Here is a 19150-nt window from a genome sequence, read left to right on the forward strand (position 1 = left end):
TTATCGATATTTGAACTCTAGAAGACAATTAGAGTTAAGAACTTATGAAAAGCGTCTCAACCACTACACTACATACTCGGTGCAAGGTCGGTCTAAACATTTTGAGGGTGTTGTGCAAAGGCTTAAAATTTAGCCTTTAAAAAAAAAAAGAAATTTACATGGTATACTAACTTTTGTTATTTTTTTACAAAAATACTGTCAGGCAGTATTTTTTACATTTTTACTGTGTTTTTTTATAAGTTTCATACTGCAGTATACTGTGTTAAGTTTTCACTGGTGTTCTATTAGTGTTTTACTAGTATTCTATTATTGTTTTGAGTTGTTATGCTTTGTGTTTTACTGGTGTTTTATAAAAACACAGTATTTTTGAAAAGATTTCCGTGTGACAGTATTTTTGTAAAAGTTAATCCAAATTCCAGTATTTTTGTAAATTTCCCAAAAAAAAATCGTTTACATTAAGACCACAATTCTATTACCAGCTTAATTTTTTTTAATTTTTCCTTATAATTATTTTTTATTTATTTATGCTTTTTTTTTTTTGAGAAATTATTTATGTATGTATAACAGGAAAAAAAATGTGATATCAATCAATGTTTTTATTTAAAAAAAAAAAAACAGGAAAAAAATGAAATTGGGCCTTAGAAAAATAAGAATGTTGTGTAATGGTCCTCAATGGTTAATTTAATTAATATCTTTTTTAAAAAAAATGATTGATATTTACGTAAAAAAAATTTATTTGTACTCCAAATTTTTTTATAAAGTTTATCTTATTTTATACTATTTTTTAAAATTAACTTTTTTTTAAAAAAATACATATATAAAATAATTATTTTTACGTAAGAAAAAATTAAAATAAAATACATATAATCTTTTTTTTCTTTTTGAAAAAACATATAATCTTATTAAAATATATATACATCATTTTGAAAAAATATTTAAAAATATCAATAAAGTTTGAAAATTTTGCATAATGAACGAATGATTTTTATAAAAAAAGATATTATAAATTAATTTTAGTTTATTTTTTTATTATTTTGAGTTGCTTATAAAAGGCATGGTATTTAAGAAAAAAAGAAGAAGTGAAAGAAAGGCACATAAAAACCCTAAACCCCAAAACTAACGATATCTTCTTCTTCCTCCTTTACCACTTTATCAGGTAATGCCCTAATTCTCTTATCTCACTCTCTCTTTACTGTTTTGCTTCTAATTCGTAAAGCTTACGCTATTTTCAGCTCAAATTTCAGTATTAGGGCTTGATCTATTGTAAATCTAGGGTTTATTTGCTTTTTTTTCATGTTCAAAAAACCCTAGGTAGGAAGATTTGGTTTTGATCTGGAAAGTTAGTAGTTTGTTGTTTTTCTCTTTTGGGTGTTTTGATTTGGATTTGGGTTTGGGTCGAATGTATGTAAAGTTCATGCCTTGTTAATAATGAGTTCGTTGGATATTTACTTAATTGAAGTTTGATTAGAAGAATTCGTGTAAATATTATTAGGTATTTTGATAGTTAAATAGTTCTAGAAAAAGTTCACTTCTTTTTTTGATGAGAAAAAGAAAAAGCTTGTGTTTATGTTTGGATTTATCACTATGCTCAGTATTTAAGAGTTCATGTTTGTATAGATTATTTCTTTTGTATATAATGTATATATATATACTGGGATGAATTGAGTTTTTGGTGAGTTTTAGTATTGAATTTAACATGGATTATGTGATTTTGCAGTCATGGCAGGTTTAGCACCAGAAGGCTCTCAATTTGATGCTCGTCAGTATGATTCCAAGATGAGTGAATTGTGAGTCTATTTCTTTCCTTGTTGCTCTATTTTTGATTCTATTCTTGGCAATGTTAAAACCGAAATTTGTGTTCTATTCGATACAATGTTATAACCGAAATTCGGTAGAACTGATGTTGATACTCATGTTTTGTTTTCTGATGAGAGCAGACTGGAAAGTGATGGAAAAGATTTCTTTACATCATATGATGAGGTTCATGAAAGTTTTGATGATATGGGTTTGCAAGAAAATCTTCTAAGAGGCATTTATGCATATGGTATGCATTACTTTATTTTGTTATGTTTATATCTATTTTGGAATTTTACAAATAGTTACTTTGATTTTTTGAGGGGGGAGTTTAATGATAATGTGTCTGATTGTAATCATTGAATGATTTTGTATCTATGAGTTTGTGTAAACCTCTATTACCATATAGGTGTTAAGCTTTACTTAAAGCAAAATTCCATGCCATTTAATGTCAAATTACTTAATATTTTATAGTTTTTAAGTGTAATAATTGTTACTTGCAGGTTTTGAGAAGCCATCTGCAATTCAGCAGAGAGGGATTGTCCCCTTTTGTAAAGGACTTGATGTGATTCAACAAGCACAGTCTGGAACTGGAAAGACTGCTACTTTCTGCTCTGGAATTCTGCAGCAGCTTGACTATGGCTTACTTGATTGCCAGGCTTTGGTTCTTGCACCCACTCGAGAACTTGCCCAACAGATCGAGAAGGTTATGAGGGCTCTTGGTGATTATCTCGGTGTGAAGGTTCATGCATGTGTTGGTGGTACCAGTGTCCGTGAAGATCAACGTATTCTTTCCAGTGGAGTGCATGTTGTTGTTGGTACCCCTGGTCGTGTGTTTGACATGCTTCGGAGACAATCCCTGCGTCCTGATAACATCAAAATGTTTGTTTTGGATGAAGCTGATGAAATGCTTTCTAGGGGTTTCAAGGATCAGGTTTTTAATGATCTGAACATTGTTTTGTGATTACCACTTAAGTAGTGTTTAGTTTAGTTTACATGCTATTGCTCGTGTTGACAACTTTGCTTTGTGTTTGCAGATTTATGACATTTTTCAATTGCTACCGCCAAAGATTCAGGTCGGTGTGTTCTCTGCTACAATGCCACCTGAGGCTCTTGAGATCACCAGGAAGTTCATGAACAAACCTGTGAGAATCTTGGTGAAACGTGATGAGCTCACCCTCGAGGGTATCAAACAATTTCACGTCAACGTGGAGAAAGAGGAGTGGAAGCTCGAGACACTTTGTGATCTTTACGAAACATTGGCAATCACCCAGAGTGTTATCTTTGTTAACACAAGGCGAAAGGTCGATTGGCTCACAGACAAGATGCGCAGCAGAGATCACACAGTTTCCGCTACCCACGGAGACATGGACCAGAACACTAGGGACATCATCATGAGGGAATTCCGATCAGGTTCCTCTAGAGTCCTCATCACCACCGATCTCTTAGCTCGTGGTATTGATGTGCAACAGGTTTCTCTTGTTATAAACTTTGATCTTCCAACACAGCCCGAAAACTACCTCCATCGTATCGGTCGTAGTGGACGATTTGGGAGAAAGGGTGTTGCCATTAACTTTGTGACCAAAGACGATGAAAGAATGCTGTTTGATATTCAGAAGTTTTACAATGTGGTTGTCGAAGAGCTGCCTGCAAATGTTGCTGATCTCCTTTAAATGGAAGCCTTAATTATTATTAGTATTATTATTATTTTTATCTTCCTCTTCTTGTAGGTGAAGAAGGGTGTTTTTTAGAATGGATCAAACTTGGCCCCCCAAATTATTATGAGATATGTTCCAATTTACTGTTTTTGGGTGTAGAAGTAAAACCATTATTAGAAATTTTCTTTCATGTTTATTTTTTTGGGGGGTATTTTTTATTTTTTTTTTAGTTTCAAAGACAAATTTGCAGAAGTGATTGTTGACAAAAGCCGACATGAGATTGCTATTGTGACACTGAAGAAAAAATATGTAAAATTCATTGTCTTAATTAGTTAACATTCCTCCAAGATTTTAGTATGATTATTATGGTGTGTTTGGAAAATCCTTTTTCAATGATTAAATACTAAGTTTGGTGTAATTTGTTTAATTAGGTAATTGACTTCATGGTTAGTTAATTATACGAGAGGGTTTAACGAGCAATCGATATTTTAAACTTGATATTGATTTAAACTACATGCAAAAGTATTAAGTTTAGGGTTCATCATTTTGTTGATGAGCTATTGTTGATATCTTTTGCATAATTCCTTTAAAAAGAAAGAAGAAATTGAGATTGTGATGTTAATTAATTTGGGTAATAGCTTTGATAAGTACATAAACTAATCTAATTTTAAAGGGTGAGTAATAAAATAACAAAGGCTTATTATAAAAACGATATACAAACCAAAACTATATTACTATACAGAAGATAGTCGAACGATACAAATAATAATAAAAGTATAAATTGTTCAAATTGTATTGCACTATATCGTATTTTTATAATATGGTTTTTGCAACTTTAAGATCTCGAGGTGTAGTTTTAGTTTGAAAAATTACAAAAACAGCATATGCGGTTTTGTTTGAAAAAAAGTGACATCTCACACCACCCGCACTGTAAACACTCTTGGAATTATTGGATTTAAGGATTTATGTCCAATTTTATTAATAGACGTCTAACGTGGATGAAAGTTCAGTAGACGTTATTCGGTACATGTTAAAGTTTGAGGTAGGGATGGCAACAGGTGGGGTATGGGTAAGGTACGCCTATTCCACAACCCTACCCTATAAATTTTTTTGAGCTTTTGGTTGCTAAACCCTCTCAATTATAATTTTACTTTTATTTAACCTTCTAAATTTATATTCTGGCATTAAAGTCCTTTAAACTACTGAACTAATAATAAATTCGGTTAACTGCCACCGTAGACTGTTTATGTGTATACTATTGTATACTGGACACATTTATATTAGTGCACTAGATATTATTATTTAAAAATTATTTTCAAAATTTACTATAAAATTATATAAATAAAAACTAAAATATTTTAAAATTTGAAATAGTTTTTATATTTTTTAAATAACAATATTATGTGTACTAATATAAATGTGTCACGTGTATAAGAGATACACATAAGCAGTCTATATTGACAACTAACTGTTATTAAATGGATGGCACCTTAAATTTGTAAACAATTAAGTAGTTTGGAGGGTTTTATCATCAAAATCTGAGCTTAGAAGGTTAAGTACGAATAGAGTGATAGTTGAGAGAGTTTAGCCGCAAAAAACTCAATTTTTTTACCCATACCCTACCATGTTATTCTATTATTTATTTATTTATTTATGAGTAGGATGCGAGTATTACCTTAACGGGTATCCACGCCTTGATAAGTTTTAAGAAACATTTTAAAAAATCAATAAATTATATTCAATAACATAAAAATTTATTTATATATTATCTTAAACTAGATGAGAGTTACGTGGTGAGCCACGTAAATATTAATTTTATATAAGTTCTAGTGGTTTTTGTTTAAGAATTCAGTAACTAAGCAACGACAACAACAATGGTAGATGGATCTATTTAAGTTTTTCATATTTGTAAAGATTATAAATCTAAACTTTTAATTTTCTTGATTTGAGATTTTGAATTGTTCTGATTTATTTGTTTACGAATTTATTGAAATACTTGCATATTTATTTGTTCTGATTTTGAATTGTTCTGATTTATTCATACTTGAATATTTATATTGATGATTGTTAATGAAATTAGTCTGTAGCTTTATGTTTATAGAAAAAAAAAGGTATTTTTTAATATAGAGTTTAATTTTTATATTAATGATTGTTAATGAAATTAGTCTGTAGCTTTATGTTTCTAGAAGAAAAAAAAAATGTATTATTTTATATAGAGTTTAAATTTAAATTTATATAAACATATTTATTTTTAAAAGGAGTAATTCATACAAAAAAAAAATCGCATGAATACACAAATACACAAAAAATACACAAATATATAAGTCTAATGAATAAATTAATTCAAATAGAACATACCTCTAATTTCAAATTGTTGGTGATTAGTCGTAATAATTCAAATTTTTGGAAACAAATTAGCTCAATCCTTTTGTGCCAATGTAATTGGAAAATCTTTTGGCTCAGTTCTACCTGAAAGTTGCTTATCAAATTAATTGACAAATATAATTCCTTAATTTCATTTTCTTTGTTATATATTGAGAATATATAATACTATTATAAACAAAACATTTGAATAAATATAATTCTAATAAATAGAGGAGATTTATACCTGATATATATCACACACACTCAATGGAGAATTGTTCACTGCCACACTCAATGTTTCTCAAAAGTATATGTTAACACGGCAAGAAAAACAATAAAATGAAATCGTTTTAAGATTTGAACACGGCCGCCTTATTAGACAATTATAATTAATTATCGAAAAACACGTTACACAACCCCCTTATTACACAGGCTAATCATGTAATAATAATTCATCAAAAAAAAAATCGTGTAAATTTTAAAAAAATAACAAAAAAATAATATCAAAATTTGGGAATATGCGATTTGTTATAGATATATGTGGGTAAAATAATTTTTTTTTTTAATTTAAAAAAGATTGTTTAATTTTTTAGTTTAATTATTGGGTTTATTTGATCAAACCTATTAACATCGTTAAATTTAACAGAATATTTTTTTATTTTTAAAGTATATTCTGTTAAACCAAGAAATGTCGTTAGATAGACATTTTTAATATATAAAGATATTAAATAGTAAGTATTAATTCTATTACTTGTAAAATTAATCAAAAAAATATAATTGGTAACAATTAAAATAATAATAAAGTATTAGAGCTACTAAATAATTATTTTTAAAATTTTATATTTTTATAATAATTAATAAAGTAGTTTTTTATATATTTTTTACGTATGAAATAAATGCATATTATTCAAATATTCATATAAATATTAATACACATAATCGTTAGGGTAATAGGATAGGTTATAACTATACTCACTATATTCTATACGCGCATCAGGTACATATTTTTATAGCCTCACCCTACCTTAAATTTTAATTCAACATGTAATACTTTATCTATACGAGTAGAGTACTCACAAGTAAATAAGTTCTCGAGTTAAAATTTTATTTATTTTTTATTTTTTGTAAATTGGCACTATTTTTTTTTTTGAGAAAATTATAAATTGTCACTTCAATAATGCCACTTTTAACTTTTATGCCAAAAATTAAAAAACAACCACGTTTTTAGGTTTATTAGTCTGTTTGTGTTGCTTTGATCTTCAATTAAGAGTAAAATTCAGTAAAAGTATAAATTGTAAGTCATGGTGTCTTGTCTTTTGACATGCAAAGTTCGTCTTGGTTTTGAGTGATCTGCTAGCCCCTGTTTTTGGGTTTCAGTGCTATGCTTTTTTCTTCTTTTGGTTCTTTGGTGGAAGGTTATCAATGGCGGTTTCTTGGGTTAAGCCTAATGAAAGTGTACTCAAAATTTCAGTTGATGCAGCAACATTTAACCACAGTTCATCATATGGTTTCGGGTTGGTGGTAAGGGATCACAACCCGTATTTAGTGGAGGCCAAAACAATCTATCACAGGAGTGCAACGGCACTAGACATGGCTGAAGCTTTAGACATTAAAGAGGCGTTAAGTTGGATCAAGGATCATGAATGACATAATGTTGAACTCGAGTCCGATTGTCTCTCAATTGTCCAAGCTATTCGAAGTAACATCACCATGGTTTCGCCTCTTGGGGGAGTGGTGATGGACTGTCGACAGTTTCTATCTCTTTTAAACAATGTTTCTTTATTTTTCATTAAACAATCTGCTAATATGGTTGCACACAACTTTGCTAGAGCGTCATATTCTTTTCTAGATCAAGTTTTTAGTGAAAGGGATGTTCCTGTTGAATTACAGTCTTGTATTTTAGCTGATTTAGCAAATTAAAATTTCATTTTGCATTCAGAAAAAAAAAAAAACACGTTTAAAGACTAATTTTAATTTCATTTAAGAGTTATTTGGTTAAAAATTATTTTAAAAAAAATTATATTATATACTTACTTTATTTAAATTTGAGAAATAAAATTTTTAAATTCAAAGTGGAATTTTTCTAATAACACAAATAAAATCTTTTATATCATATATTATTTTTAAATAATTTATATTATATATAATAGCAAATATACAATTTGTTTTTTAAAAAAATACACTTTGTTTTAGAATTTTAAAAACCTATTTCAAAAAGAAAAAAAATCTCATAAATAGTAAATTGGAGTTTTATCTTTTTATTTTAACACTTCAAAATAATTTTTTTTTTGTATTTTTATAAAAATCCACATAGCAGCTCACCTAGCAACTAACGAAGCAATCTAAATTGCAAGTCAAATCTATATAGCAACCCACATAAAAATTACCAAAGTAACCTAAATCGTATTTTTTTTTTTAAAAAAAAAGATTAAAAAAATAATATATAGATAATTCTAAAAAAAAATCACATAAATAATAAATTCATATATTATTATTATCATTTAGGGGGGGAAATTACAAAACGACGTCGTAAGGAAGAAAACCCAAAAAGAAGGGTAAGAGGGGTAAAATTGGTAATTAGAAAAAGAAACGTGAAAGGCATAAAAAAGAGATCTTTAGGATTTCCCTAATCCTCTTTTCCCTTCTCAAACTCGAACTCTGCTCTTCTTCTTCTCCTGCGTTTGCCTTCCCTTAACTCCACCGATTTCTCGCCCAGAGATCCAATCCATTCGAGATCCAAGGAGTTTGGGAAGCGAACCCTAAACCCCAAAACCACAAATTTTCAATCTTTATATTCTATCACTTTCATCAGGTACTATCTAATCTCACTCTTTTTTTTACTCTTTTGCTTCTTATTCATGGAGTTTTAGCTTTAATTTGAGTTTTAGGGCTGGATCGATTGTTTTTATGGCTTTATTTGCTTTTTTGTATCTGGGTTTGTTTTTAATGGGAGAAAACCTAGGTTTGAAGATTTGGTCTGTGTGGGGTTTTTGTTTTGGTTTGGTTTGATATATTTTTGATCTGGAAAGAGAATAGTGTTTATTTTTTTTTTCTGGGTGTTTTGATTTGGATTTGGATCGATCAGTGTTTTTTTCTTAATGGAATATGTTATACTGATAAAAGTTTAGTTTCAATGTTTTGATTTGAGATTAAGCTCTTTGAATTGATATGGTGTTTGGATTTGGATTGGAGTTTGTTAAAACAACACTAGAAGAAACTTGTCATGTATGTTATAATCATGCTCAGTATTGAAGAGACTTATGTTCATTCACATGTAGAAGTACAGTGCTTAGGCTTATCAATTCATGATTCTCTTTTTTGCTGTATAGTTTTTTTGGATGAATGAATTTTGGGTGTGTTTTAGTTTTTGAGTTTGACATGGTTTATGTGCTTTTCTTCAGTCATGGCAGGCTTAGCTCCGGAAGGCTCTCAATTTGATGCTCGTCAGTATGATTCTAAGATGAGCGAATTGTGAGTTTCTCCTTGTATCGTTACCTTTCGTTTTCGGTTTTATGCAATAACTAATGCTTTGTTTACTTGTGGGAACAGACTGGGTAGTGATGGACAAGATTTCTTTACATCATATGATGAGGTTCATGATAGTTTCGATGTTATGGGATTGCAAGAGAATCTCCTAAGAGGCATTTATGCTTATGGTATGTACCACATCTTATTTTTATGAGGGGAATTTTGATAATATTGTCTGTGATTGGAATCATTGGGTGATTTAGTATTGTATATCTAAGCTGATAATTCATATTAGGTTTTGAGAAGCCATCTGCAATTCAGCAGAGAGGGATCGTCCCCTTTTGTAAAGGACTCGATGTGATTCAACAAGCACAGTCTGGAACTGGAAAGACAGCTACTTTCTGCTCTGGAATTCTGCAGCAACTTGACTATGGCTTACTTGAATGCCAGGCTTTGGTTCTTGCACCCACTCGAGAACTTGCCCAACAGATTGAGAAGGTTATGCGAGCACTTGGTGACTATCTTGGTGTTAAGGTTCATGCTTGTGTTGGTGGTACCAGTGTTCGGGAAGATCAACGAATTCTTTCCAGTGGTGTGCATGTTGTTGTTGGTACCCCTGGTCGTGTTTTTGACATGTTGAGGAGACAGTCTCTTCGCCCTGATAACATTAAGATGTTTGTTCTTGATGAAGCTGATGAAATGCTTTCACGAGGGTTCAAGGATCAGGTTTATAAAGCTCTCAAATTTCTTTATCTTTTTGTGATCACCATGTTTCGAGTCTTTTATTTAGTTAACAAGCTATTACTCGTGTTGATAATTTTGATTTGTATTTTTGCAGATTTACGACATCTTTCAGTTGCTACCATCGAAGATTCAGGTCGGTGTGTTCTCTGCTACTATGCCACCTGAGGCTCTTGAGATCACAAGGAAGTTCATGAACAAACCTGTGAGAATCTTGGTGAAACGTGACGAGCTCACCCTCGAGGGTATCAAACAATTTCACGTCAACGTGGAGAAGGAGGAATGGAAGCTCGAGACACTTTGTGATCTTTACGAAACATTGGCAATCACCCAGAGTGTTATCTTTGTTAACACAAGGCGAAAGGTCGATTGGCTCACAGACAAGATGCGTAGCAGAGATCACACAGTTTCTGCAACTCACGGAGACATGGACCAGAACACTAGGGACATCATCATGAGAGAATTCCGATCAGGTTCCTCTAGAGTCCTCATCACCACCGATCTCTTAGCTCGTGGTATTGATGTGCAGCAAGTTTCCCTTGTTATAAACTACGATCTTCCAACACAGCCCGAAAACTACCTCCATCGTATCGGTCGTAGTGGACGATTTGGGAGAAAGGGTGTTGCCATTAACTTTGTGACCAAGGATGACGAAAGGATGCTGTTCGATATTCAGAAGTTTTACAATGTGGTTGTCGAAGAGCTGCCTGCAAACGTTGCCGATCTCCTTTAAATCAAAGTATTTTTGCTCTTGACTCTGATCAGGTGTGGTATAAAGGCAAAAGATTTATTTTGGAAGCCTTAATCATTACTATTATTATTATTATTATCTTCTTTTTCTTGTAGGTGAATGGTGTTTGTTAGAATGGATCGAACTTGACCCCCAAAATTTTGGGATGTGCTCCAAATTCCTGTTTTTGGGTGTGTAGAAGTAAAAACCATTATTCCAAATTTTGTTTCCATGTTTTCTTTGTACTTTCTTTTTTTAGTTTCAAAGACAAATTTTCAGAATTTTATTGTTTGGAGTGGATTTTCTTCCTCTGTGCAAAAGCTGTGTTTGTGTGTGTTTTTCCTTTCTTTCTTACAAAGGTGTCTTGAAGAAGCTCTTATCTTTTTTCTTTTTCACCAAAGTTCTTTTCTTCATGTGGGTGTTTTTTTATATTACATTGCTTTGGTACTAAGGGAATTTATAGGCCTCTTGTGGTCACGAACACGATCACGAAGTGTTATATCATTATTAGTATAATTCAATATCGGTTGAATGGGAATGACATTCTAATACTTGAAGTGACGTTTATTTGAGGAATGAGAATGAGAACAGGGATGTTTAACCAAATGTTATGTAAAATAAAATTACTTGAATGGGGATATTAAATTTTAATGCTTCAGGTTTTGTGTTTTTAAGTGAGTTTTGTTTTTTAAATTAAAATTTAACATTTTTATGTTTCTCTAATTATTTTAATAAAGATTAATTAGTAATTTTTCTTCCCAAACTTTGACATGTATTAAATCGTGCCTCTTGAATTTTTTTGGCTGTTAACAAATTTTAACATGGATGAAAGTTCAAGGGGCATGATTTAGTACATATCAAAGTTTGAGGAGTATGATTTAGTAGATATCAAAGTTGGAGAGCATGGTTCAGTACATAAACAATCACTGAAACAGTAAAATCAATAGTTCAGAGGAATTTTTAACGGTCAAAAAAGTTCACGGGTACAATTTAGTATATGTTAAAATTTGGGGAAAAAATTACTAATTAGTCTTTAATAAATGTTGTTTGGTTTGAAAGAATAAAAATATAATTAGAATAAAAGTAGCATTATAATATTTTAAAATAACATCGACAAAAGAATTGAATAATTTTTTTTTATTATTATTCTACTTCATTACCTGAATCAAATTTAAGTGTTTTTCTTAGTCACGACTCACAAGGCATTAAAAATTGAAATTAACATATGACACATTAAAGTTGGGGTCTATTCTTTCAACTTCTTTGTTCTCTTTTGAATAGGTTACATTAATCTCTATATTAAATATTTACTAGGTTTTGTTTTTTCTTCATTCTTTTGTTCTTGGGGGTATAAATGTAATTTTAATGTTTCACTCTAGTTCAATTATTTAAACTACGTTTAAAAGGGGAAGAGGGTTATGAATAAAAAATATTTTAAATATAAGAATTTTATTAATAACTAAAAAAAATCATCAAATTGAAGAAGTTTAAGATAGAAAATTGGAGAGATAATCTTTTATTTATTAGTTGTTTAGAATGTACTAAATATGGTGTCCTTTGATAACACTTTTTTAATTAGTTTTCTGTTTTTAAAATTGAAAAAGTGAAAATATTTTTTAAAAATATATTCTATAAAACTGTTTTTACTTTTTAATTTTTTAATTGAGAATCAAAATTTTAAAAACAAAAAAAATCACTTTCAATATTTTTTTAAACACTTTTTTTTTTCTTAATCAATATCTTGGACTTCGATCATGACCCGGACCCAAATCCCACTACGGTCCTGGCGCTGAACCCGGCCTCTGACTTGAACCCAAATCCGACCCCGAACTTAGACCCGACGTAAAAAAAATCAAAAAATGAAAATGAAAATGAACTTTACAGAACACACTTGTGTTTTCTGTTTTTAAAATTAAAAAATAAAAGTGGTTAAAGAACGCACTTTTATTTTTCAAATGTTAAATTTTTAAAAACAAAAATTTTACTTTCATTTTGTGATTAAAAAATTAAAAAACAAAAGTATTACCAAACGACACCTATATAATTAAACTAATTAGTAAATTTACTTTATTTTTGAAATTTTCTCTATAAAATTTGATAAGAAAATTTTTTAGAGGGTATAAATTGATTTTAAATAAAAATGTCAATAATTAAAAAAAAATGGAAAGGAAAGAATTCCTTTAGGCAGGCTATCTCCTAAGATAGCACATTTTAAAAATCAAAAACTTTATATTATTTTTTTAAGAAATTTAATAATTAATATCTTATTGATATCATTATAATATCTTATTAAATTTTATTTTATTTTCTAAAAAAAATCATATAATCTTTTAGTTTTTGTTCTGCTATTATTAGATTTATATATAAATTCCAATGAAAAACGCTGGATTCTTCTTCTCCTAAAAAAACAAAATAAATATATATCATATAATTGCTTACTAAATTTAAATTTAATTTTTTTTTAAAAAAATCATATAATCTTTTAATTTTATTCAATTAGTATTATATCTTTAAATTCCAACGAGAAAGAGACTTTAATTCTGAATATATCTTAATATTACTATAAAATTTAATTCTTTTTAAAAATCTTATTATCTTTTAAATTCTTAATTTATTTATCATCCTTATAAATTCTAACTAAATCTAAAAAGCATTATCTACATTCTTCTTCGTACTTAATTTAGAGACTTTATGTTACTCAAATTTTCTACTTCTGCTTTAGAATTCTGTTCATTCACTTGAAACAAAAGTTTATAATAAAACCCTAAATAACAATGGAAGATTTCAACAAATTGAAAATCGAGAAAGAAAACAAAGTCTCCACTATCAAAAAATCCAAAATCATTTCTAAGAAGCCTTCTACATCTTCGGTCAAGCCACCGAACCTTGCAGATGCCAATCTTGAGTTTCAAAAGTTGAAAAGACTTACAACTTATAAAGTGTACTCTACTGAAAGAAAAATGAAGAGTTCTATGAAAAAAAGTTTGAAGTGGCTTAAACATAAGTACACTCAATTTCTTAATAACATTGATTTGGTCATGAATGGAGAAAACAAAATCAATCAATAGAAATTTTGATTTTGTGTTTTTTTTTTTAAATTTTGATATTGTTTTTTTTAGGTGGTAGATTTTTGTATGTATTATTGAGTTATTTTATGAACTTGGTTTTTATTATTATTATTATTTTCATGTTATTTACGGTTCATCCTTTTTTATGAGAATATGAGTTTGAATATTTTTACCAATTGTATAATTTGAGGCAAGTTATTTGAACGTAGTTATTTCTTTATAATTGTTTATTTTTCAGCTTCCTCATACGTGTCATAACCATAGAAATTGCTTAAAATATAAGTATAACAAAGATTATTTGTAAATTTTTTAAAAAAATTTAAATATTTTACAACGCCGAAAATAAAAGTTTAAACAGTTACTTACCATACGTATAAGAAAATAATCTTGCGTGTAACAAAATATGTAAATCTTATTTTTAGCACTGTAAATTATTTAAAATTTTCTGAAAATTTACAAGTGGTCCTAAATAATTTATAACGTACACAGTTATTAAAAAAAAAAAACTACAAAGCTCTTGTGTATTTCGAAACAAATAAGAGATCAATCAAAACTCTTTTTAAAGGGTGCAGTACAGACTTACCTAATAATCATAACCATTGACAAAACATGATACAAGTCTCTTATGGCTCTACATGTAGTTTTCCCTAAATACTTAAAATGACATTGGATTAGAGTCTCATATAAATATTATTAGTGTCCAAAAGCAATGCTCCCATAAAAACACCACCTATCTCCTTATTAATTAATATATATGATTTTCATTCTATACTCACTTAATGATAGTAACTAAATCAAGTAAAAAAAAAAAAAAACTATATATCCCTAAAAATTATCATATAATATAGGACTGTAATGAGTTAATCAAGATTACTTTTTGAGCTTTACCTAACACACTGAAAGCTACACCACTACTTTACATAAAGATCATCTCCATGACTCAAATCTCTACTCCCACCATGGCACCACATTTTGGACCTAGTTTTGCTTTTGTATTCAATGCTATTTTTGTCAATCTATATATGTATATAAGCATCACTTTTATATACTTACCTATTTTATTTTAAGGTAAGTATACAAAGGAGTGCTTCCATTAACATTCTGTTACAACTTCTACGCTCGAAAATACATGTTAAAATATTTTTTTTCAATTTTTTTTTACAGATATTCGTTATAATTATAACATTATCCTGTAAATTTTTAAAAAATTTCGAATAATTTACCGTGTCGAAAATACATTTGAAGTTTTTTAAACGCGAGTGATAAACTGGAATATCAAGAACTTTATTTTCAGATTGTAAACTATTCGGAATTGATAGAAATGATGTTGTAATTATATCAAACACCATGAAAATAATTTTGTATCAAGCCTCTAATTTTTTTTTTTTCCATAATTACTTTTTTTTTCATTTTTAGCTAAAATTAAGGTGAAAAAGTAAATGTTTTTGTTAGTCAAAATCAAAATATAAACGTAACTGACTGCTCATAATATATATAGCCATGTAAAACGTGAACCACACATTTATATACAAAAACAAAATCTCTGATTTTCAAAGAAAAGAAAAACATGTCCGGCGCCGGCAAGGTCGTGGCAGTCACCGGAGCCTCCGGTTACATAGCTTCATGGATCGTTAAGCTTCTCCTCCAACGTGGCTACACTGTCAAAGCCTCTGTTCGTGACCCAAGTCAGTATCACTATCATTTTCTTGTTGATTCTTTTTGGTTTTGATTTTCATTGTTGATTTTGAGTTTACCCTTTTCGGATTTTGGTCTATTGATTTGAGAAAACCGATAAAGTTTTGATCTTTTTCTTTTGAATTGATAGTGATGAGTAATGGGGTTTGAGACCCATTTGAAGTAATGGGAAGAAAAACCCCAAAAAGTTTATTTATTTGTTTTATAATATATTACTGTTCATGACAGTGGATTTGTTGAATTTGCAAATGTAGATTCTATATTTTTAATATTTATTATTATTTTGCTGATTGATTTGATTATGAGAGTTGTAATAGTACTCCTTTTGAAACAGAATCTGAGTTAATTTAGTTTGTTTATGATTTCTACAGATGATTCAAGATTCCCCAAAAAATTCTAATTTTTTTCTCTGATTTTTCAATAATAAAAGTACTGTTTATGACAGTGGATTTGTGGAAATATGATAATCTTGGTGATTTGTAACTATATTCTAACTATTTTATAATGAATTAGTTAATTGGATTCTGGCTTCTTATTAGAGCTTTAAGTGTACTCTTATTGAAATGGATTTTGAGTTAATTTAGTTTAATTATATATATATATATATGTATATAATTCTATAGATGAATCAAGAAAGACTGCCCACTTAACTTCACTTGATGGAGCTAAGGAAAGGCTTCAACTGTTCAAAGCAAACTTACTTGAAGAAGGTTCATTTGAGTCTTGTCTTGAAGGTTGTGAGGGAGTGTTTCACACTGCATCGCCTTTTTATCATGATATTAAGGATCCACAGGTTCTTTGACAATCACTACTAATATTTGTGTGTTTATTTATTTTAGTCTTTAGAATGATTAACATCTCTAATAGCCCAAGTAACTCATCTAAGTTGTTTTTTTCAATCTCATATTGTAAAGTGATATGCTTTTCATATTTATTTTTTCAAACCAATCTTTTTGATCGGTGTAATGTTTAGTGTCGTCTGTTAAGATCCCATATTGACCAAGTATGAGGCTGGTTTGTAGTATATAATTACTTGGACACTCTCCTCTCTTAGGGCTAGCTATCGAGAGTGAGTTTTACCTAATTAGTAGTGTCAAGTGGTATTAGAGCTATACACCCTCAAGTGTGACTGACGTCTCAGAAAGAGCGAAGTGTGGATTAAGCACAGAGCAAGCCAATAGAGTAGCGTTGTGGACGTCGGCTCCAAAGGGGGGTGCTTTGTTAGGATCCTACATTGACCAAGTATGAGATTGGTTTAGTATAAAGCTACTTTTCTTAGGCTAGTTTTCGAGAGTGAGTTCTACCCAATTAATTGTGTCAAGTGGTATTAGAGCCATAAACCCTCGACTGGCATCTCAGAAAGAGCGAAGTGTGGATTAGGCCTAGAGTAGGCTACCCTAGAGTGGCGGTTGGGCTCCAAAGGGGTTTATATTGTTAGGATCCCACATTGACTTGAATTGGTTAGTAGTATATAACTACTCGGGCATACTCTTTTCTTAGGCTAGCTTTTGAGAGTGAGTTCTACCCAAAGTGTCTATAAAACTATTTTGAGTATCATTTTATAAAGTAACTAAAAAATGTTTCAAACATTATGTTAATCTTAGAATAAAAACCAGCTCTAATAACCAAGTAACTCATCTAAGTATAAGATAAGTTATTAGTTTGCTGCACCGTTTTATATCTGGTTCCTTTTTTTTTTTCAGGCAGAACTACTTGATCCTGCAATTAAGGGAACACTCAATGTTCTTAACTCGGTTGCAAAGTTCCCGTCTATTAAGCGAGTGGTTTTGACATCTTCCATCGCAGCAGTTGCATACAACGGAAAACCAAGAACCCCTGATGTTGTAGTGGATGAAACCTGGTTTTCGGATCCAAATATTTGTAAGGAATCTCAGGTACGCATGTTAGTTTCGTTCTTCATGTTCTTCTAGTCTATTTGTTGGGAACAGGAATTGGAATAGGACCGAAATTAATTATTAAAATTTAGTATACAAAATAATAGAAAAATTAAATTCGAGTTGATTCATTTCCACTCCATTTCTTGTTTGGATTGTTAATTTGGTTGGTTACTTTTGTGTCTTTTCGGGTCTAGTTATGGTATGTGCTTTCGAAGACATTGGCTGAGGATGCTGCATGGAAGTTTGTTCATGAGAAAGGGATTGACATGGTTACAATCAATCCAGCCATGGTGATTGGTCCTCTGTTACAGCCAACACTAAACACAAGTGCTGCTGCAATTTTGAACTTAATTAATGGTATGTTTATACTGAAATATCTTATTCGTTTCCCGTTCAAACTTTGAGGGTGTGTTTGAAAATTACTGTGTAATTACTAAGTCGTGTAATAATTAGGATAGTAATTACATATGCATTCTGTCGTCTGATAAATTAATTAGTTATTACACGAAAATATATTAGTAGTTACATATGCATTCTGTCGTCTGATAAATTAATTAGTTATTACACGAAAATATATTAGTAATTACATGGTTAGAAAAAATATGTGAAATTGTGTAGTTACCTTAATTACACCTAAATCGAATTTTATCATGAATTTTCAAACATACCCTGACTTTCGAAACACAACTTTGTATCGAACTTGTTATTCGTTTTTCTATGTTTTTCTTTTTATATTCTTAATCCAATCCAATATTATTTTTCAAATATGGCATTTCTTTCCATATTGAAATTTCTTATGAGTGAGACATTGTTGCTCTTCACTTGTTTGGTTAATACAGGAGCACAAGCATATAACAATTTGAGCCTTGGATGGGTGAATGTGAAAGATGTAGCCAATGCCCATATTCAAGCTTTCGAAATCCCTTCAGCTAATGGAAGATATTGTTTGGTTGAGAGAGTTGCCCACTATGCCGAAGTTGTCAAAATGTTACGCGAGCTCTACCCAAGCCTTGAACTTCCCGAAAAGTAAGTTCACTGAGCTTCTTCTGAGTACCTACATAACAATTATTATGGTTTTATTTTATAGTCCTCGACGAGGAAAGAGCCTAACTTTGAAATTGGATTGGATTGGATTTGGCAGGTGTGCAGATGAGAAACCTTTAGTTCCGATATACCAAGTTTCGAAGGAGAAAGCGAAGAGCTTGGGTATTGAATACATTCCATTAGAGACTAGTTTGAAGGAGACTGTGGAGAGCTTGAAGGAGAAGAAGTTTGTTAGTTTCTAAGTCATATTCTATAGTACAAGTGTTGTATTGAAGCCCTTTAAATGACTTGTTCTTAATAAAATAGGGGCATTTGGCTTGAGGAACTAGAAGGAAATGAAAAAAAATGGCATTTTTACTTTTTCTTTTCCCTCTTTATAATAAAAAAAGGTAGTCATGTTTTTTAACTAGTTGAGCACCATTAAATATTAAAAAATGGTACTGTGCCAAACACTATAAAATGCGATATATTGTTGTTGTTGGTGTAATTTATTATCAGGTTCCACACAATTTAATTAAATAAATAATATTAGAAATCGTTAGTCACTTATAACACACTACATCGATATTTTAAGGTGCATAATAGCAATTCTCTTAAATATATTATAAATAATAAAGTTTTATGGGTGCTTGTAGAGTTCAAATCCCGGTTTTTTTTTTTTTTTTTTTTTATATATTTTTATAAAAATTT

At 29.9% G+C, this 19150-nt stretch overlaps 3 protein-coding genes across 3 annotated transcripts; all 3 read left to right on the top strand.

Annotated features, from left to right (window-relative positions):
• The first annotated feature begins 1016 nt into the window (after positions 1-1016).
• LOC115706780 (eukaryotic initiation factor 4A-9) lies at positions 1017-3834 on the top strand. The gene is made up of 5 exons (XM_030634517.2): positions 1017-1156; positions 1718-1787; positions 1938-2044; positions 2298-2728; positions 2832-3834. The coding sequence occupies exons 2-5, from the start codon at positions 1720-1722 to the stop codon at positions 3465-3467; spliced, it is 1242 nt and encodes a 413-aa protein (XP_030490377.1). The 5' UTR covers positions 1017-1156; positions 1718-1719; the 3' UTR covers positions 3468-3834.
• A 4590-nt stretch (positions 3835-8424) lies between these two features.
• On the top strand, positions 8425-11075 carry LOC115706765 (eukaryotic initiation factor 4A-11). The gene is made up of 6 exons (XM_030634508.2): positions 8425-8628; positions 9218-9287; positions 9366-9472; positions 9580-10010; positions 10123-10790; positions 10872-11075. Exons 2-5 carry the CDS (start codon positions 9220-9222, stop codon positions 10756-10758), a joined length of 1242 nt encoding a protein of 413 aa, XP_030490368.1. The 5' UTR covers positions 8425-8628; positions 9218-9219; the 3' UTR covers positions 10759-10790; positions 10872-11075.
• A 4100-nt stretch (positions 11076-15175) lies between these two features.
• Positions 15176-18866, top strand: LOC115706790 (phenylacetaldehyde reductase). The gene is made up of 6 exons (XM_030634524.2): positions 15176-15508; positions 16142-16311; positions 17222-17413; positions 17611-17773; positions 18256-18442; positions 18558-18866. The coding sequence occupies exons 1-6, from the start codon at positions 15391-15393 to the stop codon at positions 18700-18702; spliced, it is 975 nt and encodes a 324-aa protein (XP_030490384.2). The 5' UTR covers positions 15176-15390; the 3' UTR covers positions 18703-18866.
• The last annotated feature ends 284 nt before the right edge of the window (positions 18867-19150 follow it).

Source organism: Cannabis sativa, chromosome X, assembly GCF_029168945.1.
Source record: "Cannabis sativa cultivar Pink pepper isolate KNU-18-1 chromosome X, ASM2916894v1, whole genome shotgun sequence".
Classification (NCBI taxonomy): Eukaryota; Viridiplantae; Streptophyta; class Magnoliopsida; order Rosales; family Cannabaceae; genus Cannabis; species Cannabis sativa.

What these genes read in the sequence shown, in the direction of transcription:
- LOC115706790 (XM_030634524.2), top strand. Translation starts at nt 15,391, where the DNA reads ATGTCCGGCGCCGGCAAGGTCGTGGCAGTCACCGGAGCCTCCGGTTAC. An exon ending in ATATTTGTAAGGAATCTCAG is followed by an intron (nt 17,414 to 17,610) that starts GTACGCATGTTA and finishes TTTCGGGTCTAG; the next exon opens with TTATGGTATGTGCTTTCGAA. An exon ending in AATTTTGAACTTAATTAATG is followed by an intron (nt 17,774 to 18,255) that starts GTATGTTTATAC and finishes TGGTTAATACAG; the next exon opens with GAGCACAAGCATATAACAAT.
- LOC115706765 (XM_030634508.2), top strand. Translation starts at nt 9,220, where the DNA reads ATGGCAGGCTTAGCTCCGGAAGGCTCTCAATTTGATGCTCGTCAGTAT. An exon ending in AAGAGGCATTTATGCTTATG is followed by an intron (nt 9,473 to 9,579) that starts GTATGTACCACA and finishes AATTCATATTAG; the next exon opens with GTTTTGAGAAGCCATCTGCA. An exon ending in CACGAGGGTTCAAGGATCAG is followed by an intron (nt 10,011 to 10,122) that starts GTTTATAAAGCT and finishes GTATTTTTGCAG; the next exon opens with ATTTACGACATCTTTCAGTT.
- LOC115706780 (XM_030634517.2), top strand. Translation starts at nt 1,720, where the DNA reads ATGGCAGGTTTAGCACCAGAAGGCTCTCAATTTGATGCTCGTCAGTAT. An exon ending in GATTCCAAGATGAGTGAATT is followed by an intron (nt 1,788 to 1,937) that starts GTGAGTCTATTT and finishes TGATGAGAGCAG; the next exon opens with ACTGGAAAGTGATGGAAAAG. An exon ending in AAGAGGCATTTATGCATATG is followed by an intron (nt 2,045 to 2,297) that starts GTATGCATTACT and finishes TGTTACTTGCAG; the next exon opens with GTTTTGAGAAGCCATCTGCA.